A 19235-nucleotide genomic window follows, 5' to 3' on the forward strand; every position below is an offset into this window, starting at 1 on the left:
CGTGCCATACATACAAATAAGTTTAACGTGTTGGCTTAGCTGCTCTTAAAGAGCCCCTCACGAAGCCGCGTAGCAAGTTTTGTTTATACGCTGGAAGTTGTTACGTGTCCTCTAGGGAGCGTTCTGCCGGAAAAAGTTTTCAAATTGGCTCATTAATACCGATATAGAAATATGTGTGTGTCGCGAACGCATGATTTCAGCAGGCTGACTCCATAGCCAAGCAAGACGCTCTCTCCACTCGTCCCGTCTAGCCTACGCAAGTGAAATTCCTGCCCTGCGTTCTCCCATACCGGATCTCGACGATCCGGCGACGCATACGTCACAGGCCCCGCCTTCATTTTCGTTTTTTTTTTTGCTGTTCGATTTATTTTCGGTGCTACGCACTTCCGCCGACGGCGACGCGCGCAACAGTTCTCGTTCGCGCATAGCACGATTTTGCGCGCTGTGCACGAGGAAACATGACTAGCGGTACAATTCAGCGCTACACGAATACTGAAGCAGAACAAGCGGATCGCAGAGCGTGATCACATGCTGGAGCACGTTAGGAATTGGCCTAGTTTCGGTACCAGCGCACGTGACCGCGCGACCATGGGAATAAACAGACGAAGCGGAAGTACATCTATCTCTCTTGCTTCTGTGCGAAGTAAAACAAAAAACACGCAGATATTTCGTTTGTGCGTTTTATTATTTCTCTAAACTTCAACTCGTCAATTCAAGCAACAGATCGCACGGATAACAGATGTTGTCTTGAATAATTCTAGAAGTAACGTGTCGCCACGAGTGACGTCACACTGCGGACACGATTACGTAGGCGCAGGGGCAAGATTACGTCACCGTCCGGCTTGGAGCGCGGTGGCCGCGAGTGAAGAGGGAAACGGAGTTCGGATTGAAATTTCAGATCTTTCCGCGGCGGGCAGCGATGTAATACTTTGCAGACACGATTGTTATCGCACAGTGTATGCTCTCCGATTGTAAGCTCGAAATAACGAGACCTGGTGAGCGGCCCTTTAAAAAATTATGGAGTTTGGGGAAATAGTTCAAAATTTCCGGTGCCCATTGGCGGCCGGTGTGGGGATTGGAGTGCAAAATGGTGTGTGTGTATATATATATATATATATATATATATATATATATATATATATATATATATATATATATATATATATATATATATATATATATATATATATATGGTGTTTCGTATAGAATGTCGAACATATTGAATATCCCCTGTGCCAGCGAGTGGAATTCTAATCTTTGCTATAAGTTATTCAATTGCAGCCGGCGCGGTATCCACTTGAAACAAGTTCTCTAAACTGTTCTAGTTTAGCGATATTATTTTTTTTACAATGTCCGAGGAAATGCACTGGTGTTCCAATTACTCTTGCGCTCCAATGCATAACAAAGCGTACATATATGTATATATATATATATATATATATATATATATATATGTATATATATATATACATGTATATATATATATATATACATGTATATATATATATATGTATATATATATATACATGTATATATATATATATATACATGTATATGCGCGCGTGTGTGTGTGAACGAACGAAGAAGGAAAACTGAGAGCCCCAATTTTTATTAAATATCATCATTGAAAGCCCACAGATAATGAAGCCAAGGAAATCACCAATGAAGTTAGCTGTTCTCCAAATTGAACTCACGAAAATAAGGAAGAAGTGGGAAATGAGAGTAGAGAAAAAAATGACTTGGCGCTGGTGAGAGCCGAATCCACATCCTCAGTAATACGCGTGCGTTGCACTACGAGTGGTGCTACGGCTTCGGTCATCAATCCGTCGACAAAACGGGGTATCTTTTGTTTACTATATTTAGCACTGGGAGTGTTAGCGAACGCGACTCAAAGTTATGGTGGGCGGATGTGGAAGATCATTTTTTTTTGTCCGGTGGCGTCGCGTAATACTTCGACTTAGGAGAGCAGGCTCTTAACGGGAAAAACCCTCGTATGTACCTATGACATTAAAGCTGCCAGATTCGAGACCCTTGCGGAGAACGAATGAGAGAAGAATAGAAACCGAGGAGCTCTATATTTAATAGTCATAAAAATAGAAACCCACCAGGAAATTAGGCCAAAGAAAGCATCGGCAAAATTAGGTGTGCTTGAAGTTATATATAGAAATCTTTTAATAGTCTGCGGAAGATACCGTAACTCTAGTAAATTAGCTGAATTACATGTAGCGGTGAACATTACTTGAACGAGAAATTGAAGTGCATCACCAACTAATTAACTTTCAAATTACTTTTTCGTGGTTCCTATTGCAATTTGCCAATTCTAGCCGTTCAGTTCGCAAGGCGTATCGACATTAAACAACTTCTCAGGATCATACGGGCATCGTGATAGCAGACGGGAAATTTGCTGCACAAATACACTATAATTCGAATTTTTACCAAGCAGCCTTTTTGTTCTCTGACGCTGAAAAGTAGCTGGAATACCGGCAAGTTTCGGGAATTGATACCTAGAAACTTGTTTCGCTCGTTGGCTCGCAATCTCATTGCTTCACAGACATCTTTTCCTGTACTCTGTCGTTTATGAAAATCATGCCTCGTTCTGTAAAAGAAAGAGTTTGGTGCTGCATTATGGAATGACAAATTCTGCCTTGATATCTGTGCCGGAGTTTTTGGATGCACTGCAATGCATTTCAATTTTGTTCCCTGTTTCTCTGGCATGCAGATCAGTGCCTTCATCTATCCATTTTTTTTTTATCTTCACTACTGACGCCTGTAAGGGACAAATAAATAAACACAGTGCCCACATACCTGTAGCTCGCTTTTATTTGACATCACATATGTTATTTTTTTTTGCACACTGAAACGGGCGAAAAGCTTCGCAGAATGTGGCTATAGTAGCCCATGTAAGTGCCGAAAGAAAAAAATGCACAATCTTTGCAAAAAAGCGCCCGAATGCTGAGACAAGTCATTCGCAAACACATGGCCTAGAGCGTTGCATGTTTGTCTACCACTCCCTTGTCCCGTCTTCTGCAGTGTCCCTTCCAAAGATGTTGCCTCAACCAACAACTCCGTACTCAGATTTGTTGCAACCAAAGTGAGCTCCTGAACCAGCATGTGCATCATCGTTCAATATACGAAGCAAATGTACGAAGTGGTAAATAGTGTCACGCACTAGGGGCGATATAAGCAGTAGTGACGATGATAACGAAGTCCACGTGTCGATAGCAAGCTATAAATTCGCCATTTATTTAATGATTCATTATTACTGTAGAAGGAGGTGCCGGAGTCATTAAAAACAATAACGGTCAGAGGGACCTCCTATTGGTAAATTAACACTATGGAAATTAATACATTATGGCCAGATAGCAGTGACAGGCATCAGATTACACGGAGGTATTGAAGCAGATAATCAAATACAAGAAACGTGCTTACAATAACTAAAGTTCAAGTGAAACACAAGCAAAAGAAAGACAGATACTGCGTATCAGTAAATAAAAATTTAGTAGTTGACACAATAAAGAAACATATGAATGACATTTTTCAAATGCGAGGTTATTGTTGCCGATAATCAGAAACAGAAATATGCTTACAATATGCGAAGTACAAGTCAAATATATGCTATGCAACGAAAAATATACAATTTCAAAAAAAGCCAAAGACAATGGCAGATATAGAATAAAATTAATGTATTAGGCAAACACATAGCCAATAGAAAACCTAAAATTTCTGAGAAGACACAAATTAAAGAAGACAATGCGAGATAGAGAAGAAAAACGATAGGTTAGGCCAATACGGAGGCAATAAAAACTAGAAAATAAATTTGTATACAATGTATGTATGTTTGTAGTAATGAGTGTGTAACAAGGAGTGCGCCTAATAAATATGTCTTCATATATCTCTTGAACGTTAATGCTGTGCCGCAGGCACAGCATTAACACTGATATGGGGTGGTAGTTTATTACAGTATTTAATGGCCGTAAGAAGGGCAGTAACCATTCCGTAAGTAGTGTTTATTCGAGGCAGTAAAAATTGTTTTGCGAGGAATGTCTCATATTGTTAATGCTGATAATAGCATGTATATAGATGCATCAATAAATGATTTCATTGTTTAGTGTGCAGCATATCAGTAAAACAAATTTGAGCTCGATCGCACATTGTAATCGTAGGATTTTAAGGAAGGGAAATATAGTACTGCATGCGACATGTCACTAGATAAATTGATGATCTGAAGGCTTGATTTTATAAATGTTGTAGATATGGCATGTGCGTGGTGTATGTGTCTCCACAAACTGAGATGCAGTATTCTAAGTGGCAACGTATAAATGCGTAATAAAATGAAGTTCTTATATTTTGTGGAAAATGCTATCGCGTAAAAATTAGTACTCTTATTCTAAAACAAATTTTTTTGAGATCATGTAAGTATGCAAGTTATACTTAAAGAGGGGCTCTAGTTTGATGCCAACGAGCACAACTTCACGTGCAGGTAAAAGAACATGAGTTTGTAAGATGAACAGTGGTGCGGGTGCGATGACACATTTATGTGTATGAAAAAGCAAAAAGAGTGTTTTAGAACGACTGATCTGTAGTTTATTACTTGTGCACCACGCCGATAAATTGTTTAGGTCAGAAGTTAATCGGTTTATTACAGTATTTATGCATTTGCTATTAGAAAAGATAGTAGTGTCGTCAGCATATAGTATAGATAATTTACCGGTTAAACAATGAGGAACATCTTTATTGTACACGAGAAAATGTAAAGGGCCTCAAAGCGAGTCTTGTGGGACAACCCTTGGGAGGGATTTAGCACGTGAGGATGAACCACCAAAATTTGCAACGCGTTTTGGTAGTCAGGTAACTGCGGATGAGCGAAAGAGCTGGGCCGTGAATGGCCAGAGCTTCAAAGTTGTAAGAAAGAATGTTATGACAGGTTGTGTCAAAGGCTTTACTGAAGTCAACAGAAACTGAGCCAACGATATAGTTGTCGTCAAGGGCTTCTTTTATTTCGTCAGTAAATTATGTTATTGGTATTTCAGCCTGATAAACATTATGAACCAGTGTTGCTCACGCGAGAGAACATTAAATTTGTGAAAGTAGCTTGTTAAACGGTTGTACAATTGCTTTCTGAATAAATTCCCTGAAAAAGGATAGCATGTAGATTGGGCCATAGTTTGAAATTAGTTCTTTGTAACCTTCCTTGAATATAGGACCTATTTTACCGCGTTTCAATTCGTCGTAGAAAACGCCTGTTTTAAGGATGCACTTAATATTGTGCGCGAGTAGATTGGCGATATTGGATGATATCAATTTTATTTTCAACGATTCTAAATCATCAAGGCGGGGACCTGTAGTTGTAAACTAGCAATTGAAGTGGACACTTCTTTTGGCCACGTAAGGTACAAGTAAATTGAATTTGGGGTTTGCCTGAATACTGCCTGTGGAATACTGTCTGGCGAATACTTGTGTAGCACAAAAAAAAGGATTTATTCATTTGCGATATCAGTGGTTTTCGTTCCTGCCCTTGTTCCTGTATTAAGTTGGTTGAGTGTGCAGTTTGATGAAATGACCTAATGCTATCGCAGGCTTTGCGGGCATGATTTCTGTGTTTAACGATCGCTTTCTCAAAGTAGGAGCGCTTGGCTTCTTTTAAGAGTCTGGTAACTGTATTAAAATACGTTATGTACCGTCACTTTAGACTTACAATAAAGGGTTGGCGTTTTAAATATTACGTTCATTCTTATCACGTTTATTATTACGCTATCAAGTTTGTTAGTACTCTTTAAGAGGTATCCTGTTGTCCAGGGCTTTGTAGGGTTTTGTCGCGGCTGAGAACCAGGGAGTATCCTGTGTTCGGCTCGTAAACTGTGAGTACATGCTTCCAGCTTTGTTTTTAAATCACCGGAAAACCAGGATTAGATCTCGCATTGGAAGAATCGAGTTGCAGTTGATTTCTGCAATCTGAATAATGAAGTTAGTGGCGTGAAAGTTTTATGCCGTGTTGGTACGGTGGGTTGATAGATTTTAATAGAACGAGCACGAGATAGTTGTCCAACATGGGAACAGTGAAAAAGCCAGCACATTGCTCTAGGTGTAAGTTTAATAATACACTGTTAATGGGTTAGATCATCCAAACGGAGGACATCTTGTGGGCACAATTATTAGTGAATCTAGGCCATATCCTGCAGAGCAGTTGGCGTAATTGAAGCAATGACTATCAGAGGGGTTAGGAATATCTATGTTTACGTTACGAAGGGTAACGACATTTTTGTTTTCGTTTGCAATGATGTTCAAGATAGCATCTAGTTGACACCAATAACTAACAGAACAAGAAGATAGGGAATTATATACTGATCCAATATTGTATTTCTATTGGTAGGTAAAAGGAAAGATTTATCGAATTCCAAGCATACAAATTCAACGTTAGTGCAAGCAAAAGAGAGATGGTGGCGACGACGATGTGGCTGGTTATCTTGGACGACAGAGAGACAGAAGAAATATGAAAGGCAGGGACGTTAACCAGATGCAAAGATTCGATTTGCTACCCTACGCTAAGGAGAAAGGGGAGGTTAAGTGATAGCAAAGTAGAGATAAAGAAAGAAAGGAGCATAGACATACAATCACAGTCGGTAACTGTCACCGCCCACCGTCACCGCAAAGCACAGTAGTATTTGCAGCACTATGAACATCTGTTCAGGCTACAGCCGTTTGTCCAATTCTGGTGCCCTTAAAAACTGCAACAGTTCCCTCATCACCCTCCGCTGCTTTGGCTTGTCATATCGGCATTCCAAAATAAGTTCGCTTGTTATAGGACATTGTTGAAAGCGCGCTATCGCTATTGCGAGCGATCGTCCCTGTAAATTGTAGCGAGGACAGTCACAGAGAAGGTGTTGAAGAGTGTCCACGCTACCACATCAACACACGAGGCGTCGTCCGCCCATCCGATTCGGAATGCAAAAAAACTTCGTGAAGGCCAGCCCTAGTCATATTGGACAAAACAGGGGAGCTTCACGACGGCAGAGTCCAGCTGGAATGCAAATGCATAAACAAAAGTCTAGGTTGCGCAGCCGGTTGTTTTGAAAACTTCCTGCCTTCCACAAGGAGAACGTGACATCACGAGCGAGCATTCGAAGTTTTCTAGCCGCATCTGTTCTTGATAATAGTATCGGCTTGTCTTCGTTGCCTTGAAGAGCCGACCGAGCAGCGTTATCGGCGTGTTCGTTCTCTATGACGCCGCAGTGACATGGAAGCCACTGAAGTTTCACGTGTTGTCCTTTCTCAGGCAAGGTCTTGATTACTTCTGTAATCTCAAATATCAGTTGTTCGTGCGGTCCACGCCACAGGGCTGATAGCAAAGACTCCAGTTCTGCCTTCGTGTCACTAAATATTGACCATCTTCGAGGTTGTTCTTGCCTGACGAGACGAAGTGCAGCGCGAAGAGCTGCTAGTTCCGCAGCCGTCGGTGTCGTTGGGTGACACATCTTGGAACTGATGGTGATGGCCTTCGCTGGGAAATCCACGGCTCCAAAGGAGTACTGGAGAGTTGCCGATCCATCAGTATAAGTATGTCGCGGTCGGCATACCTCTCGTGCAAAATGAGCAGAGTTAGTTGTTTAAGAGCAGGGGATAACAGCTCAGATTTTTTCCTGATTCCTGGTACGTTGAGGTGCACTGCAGGTCGAGTCAAACACCACGGAGGAATCAATAGCTTAGTTGCGGGGGTGAAGCCCGCAACTAAGCGGGCTTCACTGGGTGAAGCGGGTGTAATAAACCGAATTCGTAGTACAAAATGATGACTGCGGCTTTTCTGGCGGTAGTGTTGCCAGATGATGGGAACGGGCACGGGCAAAGTGCCTAAGGTGCAACCTGAACACTTCCAGAGCAATGTGTGTTTGTATGGGTTGGTCCCGGGTGATTGCAATAGCAGCCACTGTCGATGTGCATTTTGGCAAACCATGACAAACCCTGAGAGCCTGAGCTTGAAAAGCCAATAGAGCACGAAGATTTGTCTGGCAAGTGTTGGTCAGTACGGGCACACTGTATCTCAAGAAGACCAGAAAAAGAGCCCTGTACAATTGCAACATTGTATGCACTGACATTCGCCAAGTCTTTCCGCCCAGAAAGTTGAAACGCTGGGAGACTGCTGTCAGACGCTGTTGCAAATCGGTCACGTGCGGGCTTCATGAGAGATCTCTATCAATGATTATGCCAAGAAATATGTGAGTCTTCTCATAAGAAATTATCTGGCCATTTATTGAGATGGGGTAGGGTGTCTTGGACGATAATTGCTGAACCATCATACCGAACATCCTTACGTACATATACTTCTCTTGTGTATCTGGGAATACCAAATAAGTTGGTATGAGCGTTAGTCAGGCATATTTCGTATAGGCAGATGATAGTGAAAGCTATATTTAGATTAAAAAGGAAGTCGACCTTGATATGATAGGTAATTAAGATGCTACGTACGTTAAAGTGTATCAGATATTTATGGGTAAGCCTGGTGTTCTTTATTAGAGTTTTAGTTCTGAAGTATAATACATTGGTCTGAAATGTTTCTTTGAATAATTATGAAAAGGTTCTAACGGTTACGAGTTGATTAGCTAAAGGTGGTGTGTGCTAGAAATGAGGTAAACGCGGCTCCCTTCTGTGTTTCATGCTTTGAACCGGCGGTTCTCCGTCCATAGGAATTTCCAGTGGTGCTGTGTTTTAAGTTGGAGGGCTTGACCAAACAGACATTTGTTGTCTCGTGTTCAGTGGTCGTTAATAAAGACCTTGGTATCTGCAGACGGGGGGAAAGCGGGAGTGTTAGTGTTTAGTCGTGCTTTCTGGGCTATACTTAAATATTCAGCCGTTTTAGTGCGGGAACAGAAGCGTGCTATATTGTGCTTATCCTGCTTGGCAGGGACAAGGTGAACAATGTATATGTCAGATGGTGCCACAAGCGACTAATCTTATCCCAGATTTCTCGCAGAAGTTATTTCCCTGTCACACCCCACACCCTTGACCTGGAGAGTGTTTGTACGAGACTACTGATCGAGGTCCGCCACCCTTCTAGCCAGCATTTCGTATTATTTTGCGAGCGTCTTGCTCTCCGCACTCACAGCGTCTCATTTTCCCCTATGTTCTTGATACAACTGGTTGATCATGCGCAAACTTGCAGACATTTCTACGATTTCTCGCCTGAGGGCGTCAACATCGCGAGCAAGTTGTGCATTACTAGTCATCGCTAAAAAACCGCGGGAGTCACCCTGGCAGCAGTAGGCGTGACAGAACCGACGTGACAAATGCCGCATAAAAGCGAATACTAAGCCGCCCAGCCAATGAGAACGGCTTAGAGGCGTTTTAGAGGCCAATGAGGATAGCTATAGGGGCTTCGTGGAGCGTCATTTTGTCCTTTTCATTTTACCGGAATTTTTTCACATGTTGTATGGCGTTTCGACCGTGTATATACAGCGACGAGAAATCGAAATAAATCTATTGTTGAAAGTTAGTGCTGTATACGTCAGACGTGCCTTTCTGTGGTCCTTGTTCAGCTTGCGCTACAATAAAATAAGATGTGCTGCTGCCAAGTGAAGCATGAGGCCAGGCGGATCCTTTATTGTAGTGCTGGTAGCTCCACAGTGAGATCAGTGGTAACGCTGCGTGATGTGACTAGGTGTTTCCGGTGATGTTAACTGGTGGTGCTGGTGGGCGTGAAGTCCACGTGCCAAGATATTTGAATACATGTCACCGCAATGGTGGTGAAAATCAGCGCTTGCCAGTGACCGCGCTCCGAAGTCCGCAACCAAAAAGTATGGCTTAGCGTCGTTTCCTTGTTGCGACGGCTGCTGCTGCCAAGTCTGCAATCATAATATGCCTATTAGATGCGCTACACAATCCATGGCCGGGACAAATGTATGTCTTTTTCGTAATCTGAACTAGAATGTCGGTTATAATCCCTGTAGGTCACTAATCCACACCACGGTATTTTTATGGCGTCTATTATCTCTCATTCCATCGGTCCTCACGTAATTCTGAACTTGTTCTCACGGTTCTGCTTCAACCCGTACATTTGTACCAGCAGCATGCAGTGACTTTACACTTCCCTTTTCAAGGATAGTGGTCAACTGCCAGTCGTCTCTTGGTAATGTCGTCCGTTCGCGTTCCAACGCATTTATATTCGTTTGTACACTTCCTTCTCATAATCACAAAAGTGTAGACGAGGACGACTGAAAAAGTTGCGTGATGAAATTTTGACATTCCAATGCGTATTATGGGGTCAGCTAGCACAAGAGAAAAAGTAATTGAGATAATTAGTAGATGCTTTGTTCAGTAGTATACGTAAGTACGCTTATAATGATAATAGTGATGGTAATGTTATACCCTGGGCATACTCATGGGAGCACCAGCTTTAGAATACACCGAAGAGCCACATTAGCTAATTATGTAACGTAGCTAGGGCTTGGCGTTGTCGAGGCCGAACATAGGCGACCAAGTGGACCAGCACTCCGAAGCCACTGATTCTCTCGCTACAGCGCTAGCCTAGAACCCGGTCTTGGCACTGCAACGCGTCCAAATAGAACTAAACGATAAGTAAGGCGGCGACGCCTCTTCACCAGGAAGCGGCTATATCACAATTTTTGTGCCATGTAAGCATGAATTAAGGCTTATGAATTGCATAATAAAATAGTGGTTGAATAATAACAATAATGCGTCACTTGCATTGGCAAGCCCATGTACACTGCTCCTCTTGCTTTCAGCAATAAAGAACTTGGTGGCGTTGGTGGTACATCGCAATGATGTGCGCGTTCAACGGCTCGGTGGCAGGTCAGCGACACTAAAAAAAAACAGCGAACATTTTCCATGAGCGGTTGTAGCTGCAACGCCACGCCAGCAAGCACTTTCTGGAGAGGAACTGAAGATTACTATGCCGGCTCTGCCGTTAGTGCTGCCTTAATAGAAACTTTAGAATGCGGATATTCACCCTGATTCAAACCGCATTAGAAGTTTTCTCAAGGACATAAATTATTGAGATGATAACTGTTACAATTGCAGACTCGGCACAAAGAGCGCACTTAGGTACTAACCGTTTTTTGAAGGTCTTACGTTCTTATAAGCTTTAGTAAAAATTTAAGGCAGGTTTCCCAATAAACTTTCTTTTTCGATTTTGCAGGCAGCCTCACCGTGCACAAACACCTCTACGGCGGCGTTTACTTCGTGGACTCTCTACCGAAGACTGAGACGGCGAAAGTGAACAGACCGGCACTGGTTCGCTCTCTCATGCGAGCCTAAATCTAGTCTGACTTATGTCGAATAAAAGATTCGGTATGACTATCCTTAACACGCTAGGATGAGTGGCGCTAAGATGAGTGTACGCTGCCAACCACTCATCGGATGTGCATATTATCGCGACTAATGAAGGGAAGAACCTACAGGGTCTCTATTGAAGCGTCACCCTGGCCATGCCGTAGTTCCTTTTTTTTATATAGACTGGCACTTGCTGATGAAGATCCTGTGGCCAAGGGAGGCAAAACGACAATTCAGCATGTTGCAGTAGTTGAAGAACAAACACGGTGAACATTTGAGGGCTTTTTTTTTTTCAGTGAAAGTAGGTGGTGTTTGCGGCCGTACTATAGGATGCTGTGTGCTGCTGCTCCGGTAATTAAAATATTTATAGATATATATGCGATAGTTATGTTTATGCCTCATAAAAATATCGGTGAACCGGCCTATGAAACCTATGTAAGGTTCACTTACAACAACGTAATAGTAAGCGCAGCTCCTTCTGTCTAACATTCGAAAGTGTACTGGCCTGTTAATAAATAATGCAATATATTCAACAACTTCTATATAGATTTGACCTTCTTTCATTTCGCCATTCGGTATGTGCAACTGGTTCTGTAGTAATTCATGATCATATCATAATGTCCTCTAATAAGGGCAAGGACAGGGGGAGAAAACACAAAACGATAACACGGGCGGTAACTTTCAACTGATTGAGTCAAGGCAACACGTGCCAATATATAGACTAAAATGACATGCACAGAAGGGAGCAGCAAGACCACTCATCAGCCTAGCGGGGCATTCACTTATGAAAAAAATTTATCTCTCATTTTTTATTGGGTCGTAACACCAGCAAGCATGCTTCGTGGTGAACATAAAATTATTATCTAAGATTTCCAGCCTAATATTATTGGGTTGTTGAAGTTGAAAGTCCGATGAAATCTTGTCTCGTCTTGAAGGGTCACGGCGCTGATCAGAACTGTCGCCAAGCAAGGTGAAAAATCATTGAATCGGTGGACTTTTGCGCTCCTGCACAGCATCCTTGATTACAATCTTTTCACTATGCCAGCCTGTGCCACATGCAATAAGGCTAGTCCTTTTTGGTGCAAATGAAAAAAAAATAGAATCTAATCTACCATATTCTCATGCATGATATTATTGTGAGGCTGTAAAATAACTATAACATCTATAAAAACACTTTGAGAACGAAGGCATTTTATAATATCTGACGATGTAATGTCCCAAAGCACAGCAGAGTGTCAATGCCCATGCTGCAAACGCTTAAAGAGCAAATGCAACGAAATTTCACTTTGGCTAAATAAGCAATAAAGAGCAGTAGACACTACTGAGTAATGCGGGAATTTGGGTCTGTTGGTACATATATAAAGAGGCCGAGGTTTACTGACGAGTCATTATCTTACCATCAAGGACTGTTCACCTGATTTTGTAAATACTTCTCTTATTAAGAGCAGTTAAACGTGTGTGGCACGTGAAATCGCAGAACCTGAAGGGATTTCTGGACACGGGCAGGGATATCTCAGCATGGCCGCCTTCACGCTCTCAGGCAAAGAGGTGACATATTTGCACATGCGCCGATTATAACCCCTGGCTACAACGGCATGTACATATTTCTGATTGCGTTTTCCACTGGTCCATTCGGAGTAAGATTTCTTGCTCCGTGGCAACGAATACAAATTTCACTTGTCGATCTGGAGCGGGTTCGCGCTTTCCGCTCGTCGTGTCGGATCAACTCGCTCCGCGCCAGATCGCTCTCACTTGCTCCATCACCGAGGCGCGGATTCTGGCGGAAATAGCTCGTGGGGCTTCCGTCTTTAAGCGAAGTCGCTACTCGGTCGGTACGCAAATATTGTGTTGCTTCGGTGGTGCTGCAGAGCTCGCGCTTAGCGATGAAAGCTCACACGACAGCGACTACGAGGTGACGCACGTGCTCTACGAATCCATGAATGTCCGTTGTGAATGTGGGACGGTGACTTTGGTTGCCGTGGAAACGTACAGAGCGGAAGTCGGACATGGTTTCCGGAACCGGTTTGTGTCACGTGTACGCAGACTTCCTGTGTGATCCTCCGCGGGGTGTTTTTGCGCTCCGCTGGCCGATTTGGATTTGTGAAACCTAGAGTACATTCTAGTGAAACCCGAGCGCTCCCTCGAGGATTCCAGCGGCCGCTCCAGATCGACCAGTGAAAAACGCCACGAATCATTTACAATAAAATTTATAGGAAGTTCCGCGCTCATCGTTGTCCTCTTGTCTCTGTCCGTATTTTGTTACGCTACTGCCTTTTTAAGTACTATTGATAACCGGCAAGTAAACATGAATTCATGATTGCCAGTCGTCCTCTAGAGTCTGTACACGAGTACATTTATCTGAGTCAATTACTAACAGGGGAAGCTCACCATGAGAAGGAAATGTTCAGAAGAATAAATATGGGTTTGGCTGCACGCGGCAGGCATTACCACCTCACGACTGGGAACTTACCACTGTCGTTGAAAAGAAAAGTGCATGATAATTCCACTCTACCCAGAATGGGGCAGAAACTTGCAGATTACTAAAGGACATCGAGAGCAAGTTAAGAACAATGCAAAGAGCGACGTTAAAAGACAGGAACGATGTTTCGTGGATCAGAGAGCGAATGGAGATAGCTGATATTCTAGTTGACATTAAAAGAAAAAAAATCTACTGGGCAGGATATGTAATGTGCAGAGTTTATAACCGGCGAACCGACAGAGCTACAGGATGGGTGCCACAGGAATTTAGGCGCTGTCGAAGAGGGCAGAAAATTTGCTGCGGTGACCAAATTAGGATATTCGCAGGAACTAGTTTCAATCAGACAGCGCTAGACAAAGGTAATTGCAGGTTGCTGGGACAGGTTATAAAAATAAATGATGATGTTGAGATACTGCTCAAGCAACTTTGACAGAGCCGCGGGGCGGGTAACTAATTTTCTTTTTCGCAGTCTTTTATTACTACCTTAGTAGATGACGCATTCACCTGGTGGGTAGCGGCTATGACCCCAGTCCTCGTCGCCTCCATGCTTTTTATAGCACCGCAGGTTGCTGCAGGCGATCCTTTATCTCAATGCGAACGAGCGTTTTGTGACTCATATCCTCGTTATACAAAGGTAATATGTAGCACGAAATTTATGCTCTACTTGCACTGTTTGATACATTTTCTTCCCAGCCATCAACATTATTTTAGTTGAGCTTTAAGCACATAAAAGCAGCAACAGCTAACAGTGCGCAGTTTAAGCAGCTGTAGTTTGTGCCTCATGGGCGGCAAATGTCCCACTCACTGAAGTAGGTTGCCGAGAAGTATTGCGTTTCAATTGTGGGGCCGCACGTTGCGTTGCTAATATAGAGGGCGCGGGATCAAATCCTGGCCGTGGCAACCGCGTTTAAAGGGGGGTTAAATGCGAGGACGCCCGTGTACCCTACATTGGACGCATGATAAAGAACTCCCGGGGGTCAAAATTATTCCACAGTGCTTCGTATTACTTTCCTCATGATGTTATCACGGCTTTGGCGCGTAAAACTCCAGAATTTAGTTTATCAGTTAGTGCCCTTTTATTTTTCAATCTTCTCTTCTTGCTTACAAAAGGTCTGTTGTCCCTACAAATGAAGAATTTGTATTTAAGAAGCCTAACTTTAAATCTAACTTAAATCTGTTTTCCTTTAAAGTCACTTTAACGTGCGCTAAGAGCATGTTACATGAATGCTTTTGCACTTATCCCTATTGAAGTCGTGCTGAAACTGCTAGATGTCGTAGGCGCTGAACTACTTTTGTGCGCTTCAAGACATTACGTTTACATACAAAAGCTTGCCTTTTCTGTTAGAAACAAAATCACTTATACCTGGTCTTCTGTTTCAGGTAGACTGCTAAGAAAGGCATCAAGTACTTCTATGATAGTTCGCAGTGATCAGTTAAAGTTGTGTTCAGTTTTTGGTCCCAAGAAAGTGAACACAACTGTACGTTATAATTCCATGAGTTAAAAATATGAATTCAAGTGCACTTCACCATTTCCCCACTGAGGACAAGCCAGGCTTGCCGTTGAAATTTATACCTACTGAAGATAACCTGGACCCAACAGAAGTAAAATCTGGAAACATAAGTTTGGCTTCACCGCTGATAAATTTGGTGTCCTTGGATGCTTTCTTCTCTTGATGCACGATAGGTGACACCACAGTGCAGCATGTATCTATACTTGCAGTAAGTTTTCCAAGATGACGTTATAGTCTTGTAAAGGCTGTGATTAGCAGCTCCCGAACTCAACCTCACACACACAAAAAAAGCAGAATGCAAACCCTTCGCACCTCATGTCACCAGTGAAAATAATATTAAATCCTACGGTTGGAAGTAGCAAAATCACGATTTGATTCTAATGCACGCGAAAGTGATAGACTCCAGATTAGTGTTGATCACATGGGCTTCTTTACCATTCACCGAATGCAAAATGCGCGAGCATTTTTGCATTTCACCCTCATTGAAATACAGCGGCCGTGGAATGAATTCGATGCCACGCTTCCGGGATTAATAGCGCCACACCACAGCGTTCACACCACCACGGTGAGTATGTCACTGCTTGCCACTGGCCACCTTTTCAAGTGCATTACGCGGACAGCTAAAAGTCGAAAGCGAACGAGCAGATACTTCGTGTGCTTAAAATGCTCCTTCGGTGATTGAAAGAGAACCACTTGCAAGAAAATCAAGACAAGGTGCGAACACTGCGGCATGACACTGTGCGCTATTTCTTACTTTCAAGTTTTCAGAGCCGTCGAAGCCAGGTTACACGGACGTTCATCGAAGTGATTGTATCGCTCCTTTACAGCAAGGAACACATGTTTTCAGATAACCTTACAAATTGAAGCTGCGCAGTACAGTCTTTATTAGCACTGCGGTGAAGCAAAATCTGTTTTCTTTTTTCGAAATAATTCTTTTCAAGGCCTCCCTCTCAAGTAAGTATATAGGCGGCATATTTTATGCTCTTTATGTTTACGTTTGTTTCAACGAAGAACAGCAATCGGAGGATATTTGGGTGCTTTTCACAGCGAGTGCTCGATGTTGCAAGGGTTAGCAGAATCTTGAGACAAACTGGTATTGAGATATATTCCCCTGAGCTTCCTGAAAATGCATCAATATTTCTTGTAGTTTTCAACTATTGTGTTTGTTAAATTACCCAGAAAGGCTTTTGAAACATTATTACCTCAACAAATAAAGCGATTCATGGCATAATTTGGGGCCGGATATCTCCACGCTGGTTCTAGTCTAAGATTCTGCGTAGCTTATGTGTTTGACTTCAATCATGCGCAGCGGAAATTCCAGTGAACCGGTATTGTTACTTTTCTTTTACTTGAAATATCCACATTGGTGTGTATCCCGTCCCCTTCATTTCGGTTCATTGATGCGCACAACCAACCGAGTACGTTAGAATGTGTATGATGCACTGCACTGATGCGAGTTTAAGACTCAGCGTAGACATCCCGTTCCTCTAGGCTCAGACAAGTCCCGTCTCATCTTGGTCGGCTGTATGACAGGAAGGAGTGCCCTCTTAGTATCCGATTCCTTCGATATTCGGGAGAACATCAAATGAATTGGTGGGCGAACAGAGCTCGCACGAGCAAATGCTCAGATTGACGCCAGTTCACTCAAACTTCAAATCGATTCAAAGGAGTCCTTGCCCTTGACAAGAAGGAAATTACTGAACGCCGACGCGTTCATCACATTTGAAGTGTGTAATGGGCCAAACTTACTAATGAACAGCACGGCCTTCAGCAAATGCTCTTCCGGACAACCGGCCATTCTAAACCTTTTTTTCACATACCCTGCCCCCGTTTCATATGAATGTGAAATGACATGCCAGAGGTTTAGTTATACCCCAATCGCAAACATTTCTGCTGATGTGTCAAAAACTCCATCACACAACATAGCGTGACTCCTGATGTTGTGTACATCACAATACAATCCACAATAGTTAATTGCAATGTTTACAGCAAGCGTGCGTCAGTCCAAGAAAGCCCGCACCACTTTTCCTTAACGTATTCCCTTTCACCTCTAGCCTTCCCTTTAGTAATAAATGGCAATACCGAAATTAATGTTTTCCATTATATGAGGTTTTAGAGATACGGGCAAAGAAAGAGAAATCCTTTCTTTCGCAAAACAAAGTGGCGTACACATTTTTTTATTACAGCAAAGAAATTTTAGAACACTGCGTGATTTTCCTCCTTGACCTATGCCCGCTGCTGTGGTACCGGACTTATCTTTATGTCAAATAGACACAGAAAACGTGCACACTGCACATGAGACAAAAGGCCGGGTAATTACCATTGACATCGTTTTCACCGCACGAACAGCGAGGATCATAAACGTCTACGCACAGCTACAACTATAACCAATACCTTCCCTAAATAGATAAAAATAATAGACGTTTAAGCTGAGAGCATAGTAATACTGGGATGCTTTGAGTATTAGGCACAATTCTTGACATATGAGGTTTGCGACTAGGCGGTTCTACTTCAATCGCAAAAGAACCCAAGAAATTGCTGATGCACAACCAATTGCCGGATGCATGGATTGCCAAACGCGGAAAGAACTTTGCACCAACAAGAACATTGCAAAATACAGCAAGCAGGATAGACTGAATTTATACATACCAAGCAATAACTCACAACTTACAAGACTGTAGCTTACCCTCCGTACCACAGGAACATTTACACATAAGTAATTACTGACCCGTAACATTACCAATAACAGGAAAATCGGTAAAATTAGGTAATCTAAACAAACGCAGCAGTCCCTAATGGGGAAGTTGAATGCAGCTCTATATGTGTTTTCATTTCGTGTCTGATCATTTTGTATTATTATTATACAGATACACCGTATATATCAGGAAGAAAAGGCTGCTAGTAGCGTAGCTTGCGCGGACAAGCAGTCTCGCAAGGCGCATTGCAAATGAAGCGAACTGTGGCGCGACTGTCTCGCTAATGGGAGATCGGGTGAGTCAGTGCGTTGGTGACGCGTGGGCGCCATGCACAGCAGCCGCAGCAGACAGACCTCCACTCACGCAGCGTTTTGTTTTCATACAGGCGACGGGCGCTACTCTGGCGTAATATTGTGGCAATGGTCCCCACACAGCCCGTCTTGTTCAACACTATGCATTTCTTCTCAAACTTTCGTCCCACCAACGACAAGAGCGGCCCTTCATTGCGGGGAAATCGAGCCACCAGTGTAAGCGGCAAGAACACCCAAGGAAGCGTCATGCCAAGCCTTACTTGAAGCCGCTGGCCATCGCCCCTTGCAGCAGCAGTGATCCCTGTTACACACACTGACACCGCTGAAGAGCGCCTCCCTCCACACCTTATGCCAAGCCTTGAAATAGTTCATTGCAATGTTTATAGCAAGCGTGCGTCAGTCCAAGGAAGTTAAGGGGTGTGGCGTGAGATTTCTTTGCGAATGGACGTGTTTTCAGGGCTCCGTGGCGGCAACGCAATCATAAGTTTTTGTGCATGCTTTGAGCTTGCTTCTGTTTACTACTTCCTGATTTTTTTACACTTTAAATAATAATTGGGTAGTTTTTTGTCTGTCTTTTTTCGTGTGCGCGGGTGTGTTTCGTGTACATTTGGTTTTGCAGGATAGTGAGAGCGTTTTTTCGCGCCACGTTCTTCAACACGTGCAACCGGGTAGGATGTTAAGTATTTTTAACCTTTAAATGGTAGCTTGGAAATGGCAAGAATAATAGCTATTAGTGATTTTATTGTGTACGCTTTGGTATCGGCAATTTTGATTTGGTAGGTAAGTGAGAGCGTGGCCGCGGTGTTGAACACGTGCGAAGAAATGTCGCACCTTAAGTCTGTGCGGCATTGTTTGCTTTTGAAACATTCTTGACTGTTACATTGCGACATTTTAAGGACTTAGATCTTTTGCATATTGGTTTTGGCTAGCAGTCACGTGCTCTGCATTATTATAGTAT

At 42.9% G+C, this 19235-nt stretch overlaps 1 protein-coding gene across 3 annotated transcripts in view; it reads left to right on the plus strand.

The window, feature by feature from the left end:
- The window catches only part of LOC126530659 (luciferin 4-monooxygenase-like), a 110309-nt gene extending 98493 nt beyond the window's left edge, over positions 1 to 11816 (plus strand). For all 3 annotated transcript variants that reach the window (XM_055070689.2, XM_055070690.2, XM_055070691.2), the window contains exon 10: positions 11147 to 11816. In XM_055070689.2, the coding sequence (XP_054926664.2) occupies positions 11147 to 11265 (119 nt within the window). In that variant the 3' untranslated portion in view covers positions 11266 to 11816. The remainder of the gene's footprint in view (positions 1 to 11146) is intronic.
- The last annotated feature ends 7419 nt before the right edge of the window (positions 11817 to 19235 follow it).

The sequence above is a fragment of the Dermacentor andersoni genome, chromosome 4 (assembly GCF_023375885.2).
Source record: "Dermacentor andersoni chromosome 4, qqDerAnde1_hic_scaffold, whole genome shotgun sequence".
NCBI lineage: Eukaryota > Metazoa > Arthropoda > Arachnida > Ixodida > Ixodidae > Dermacentor > Dermacentor andersoni.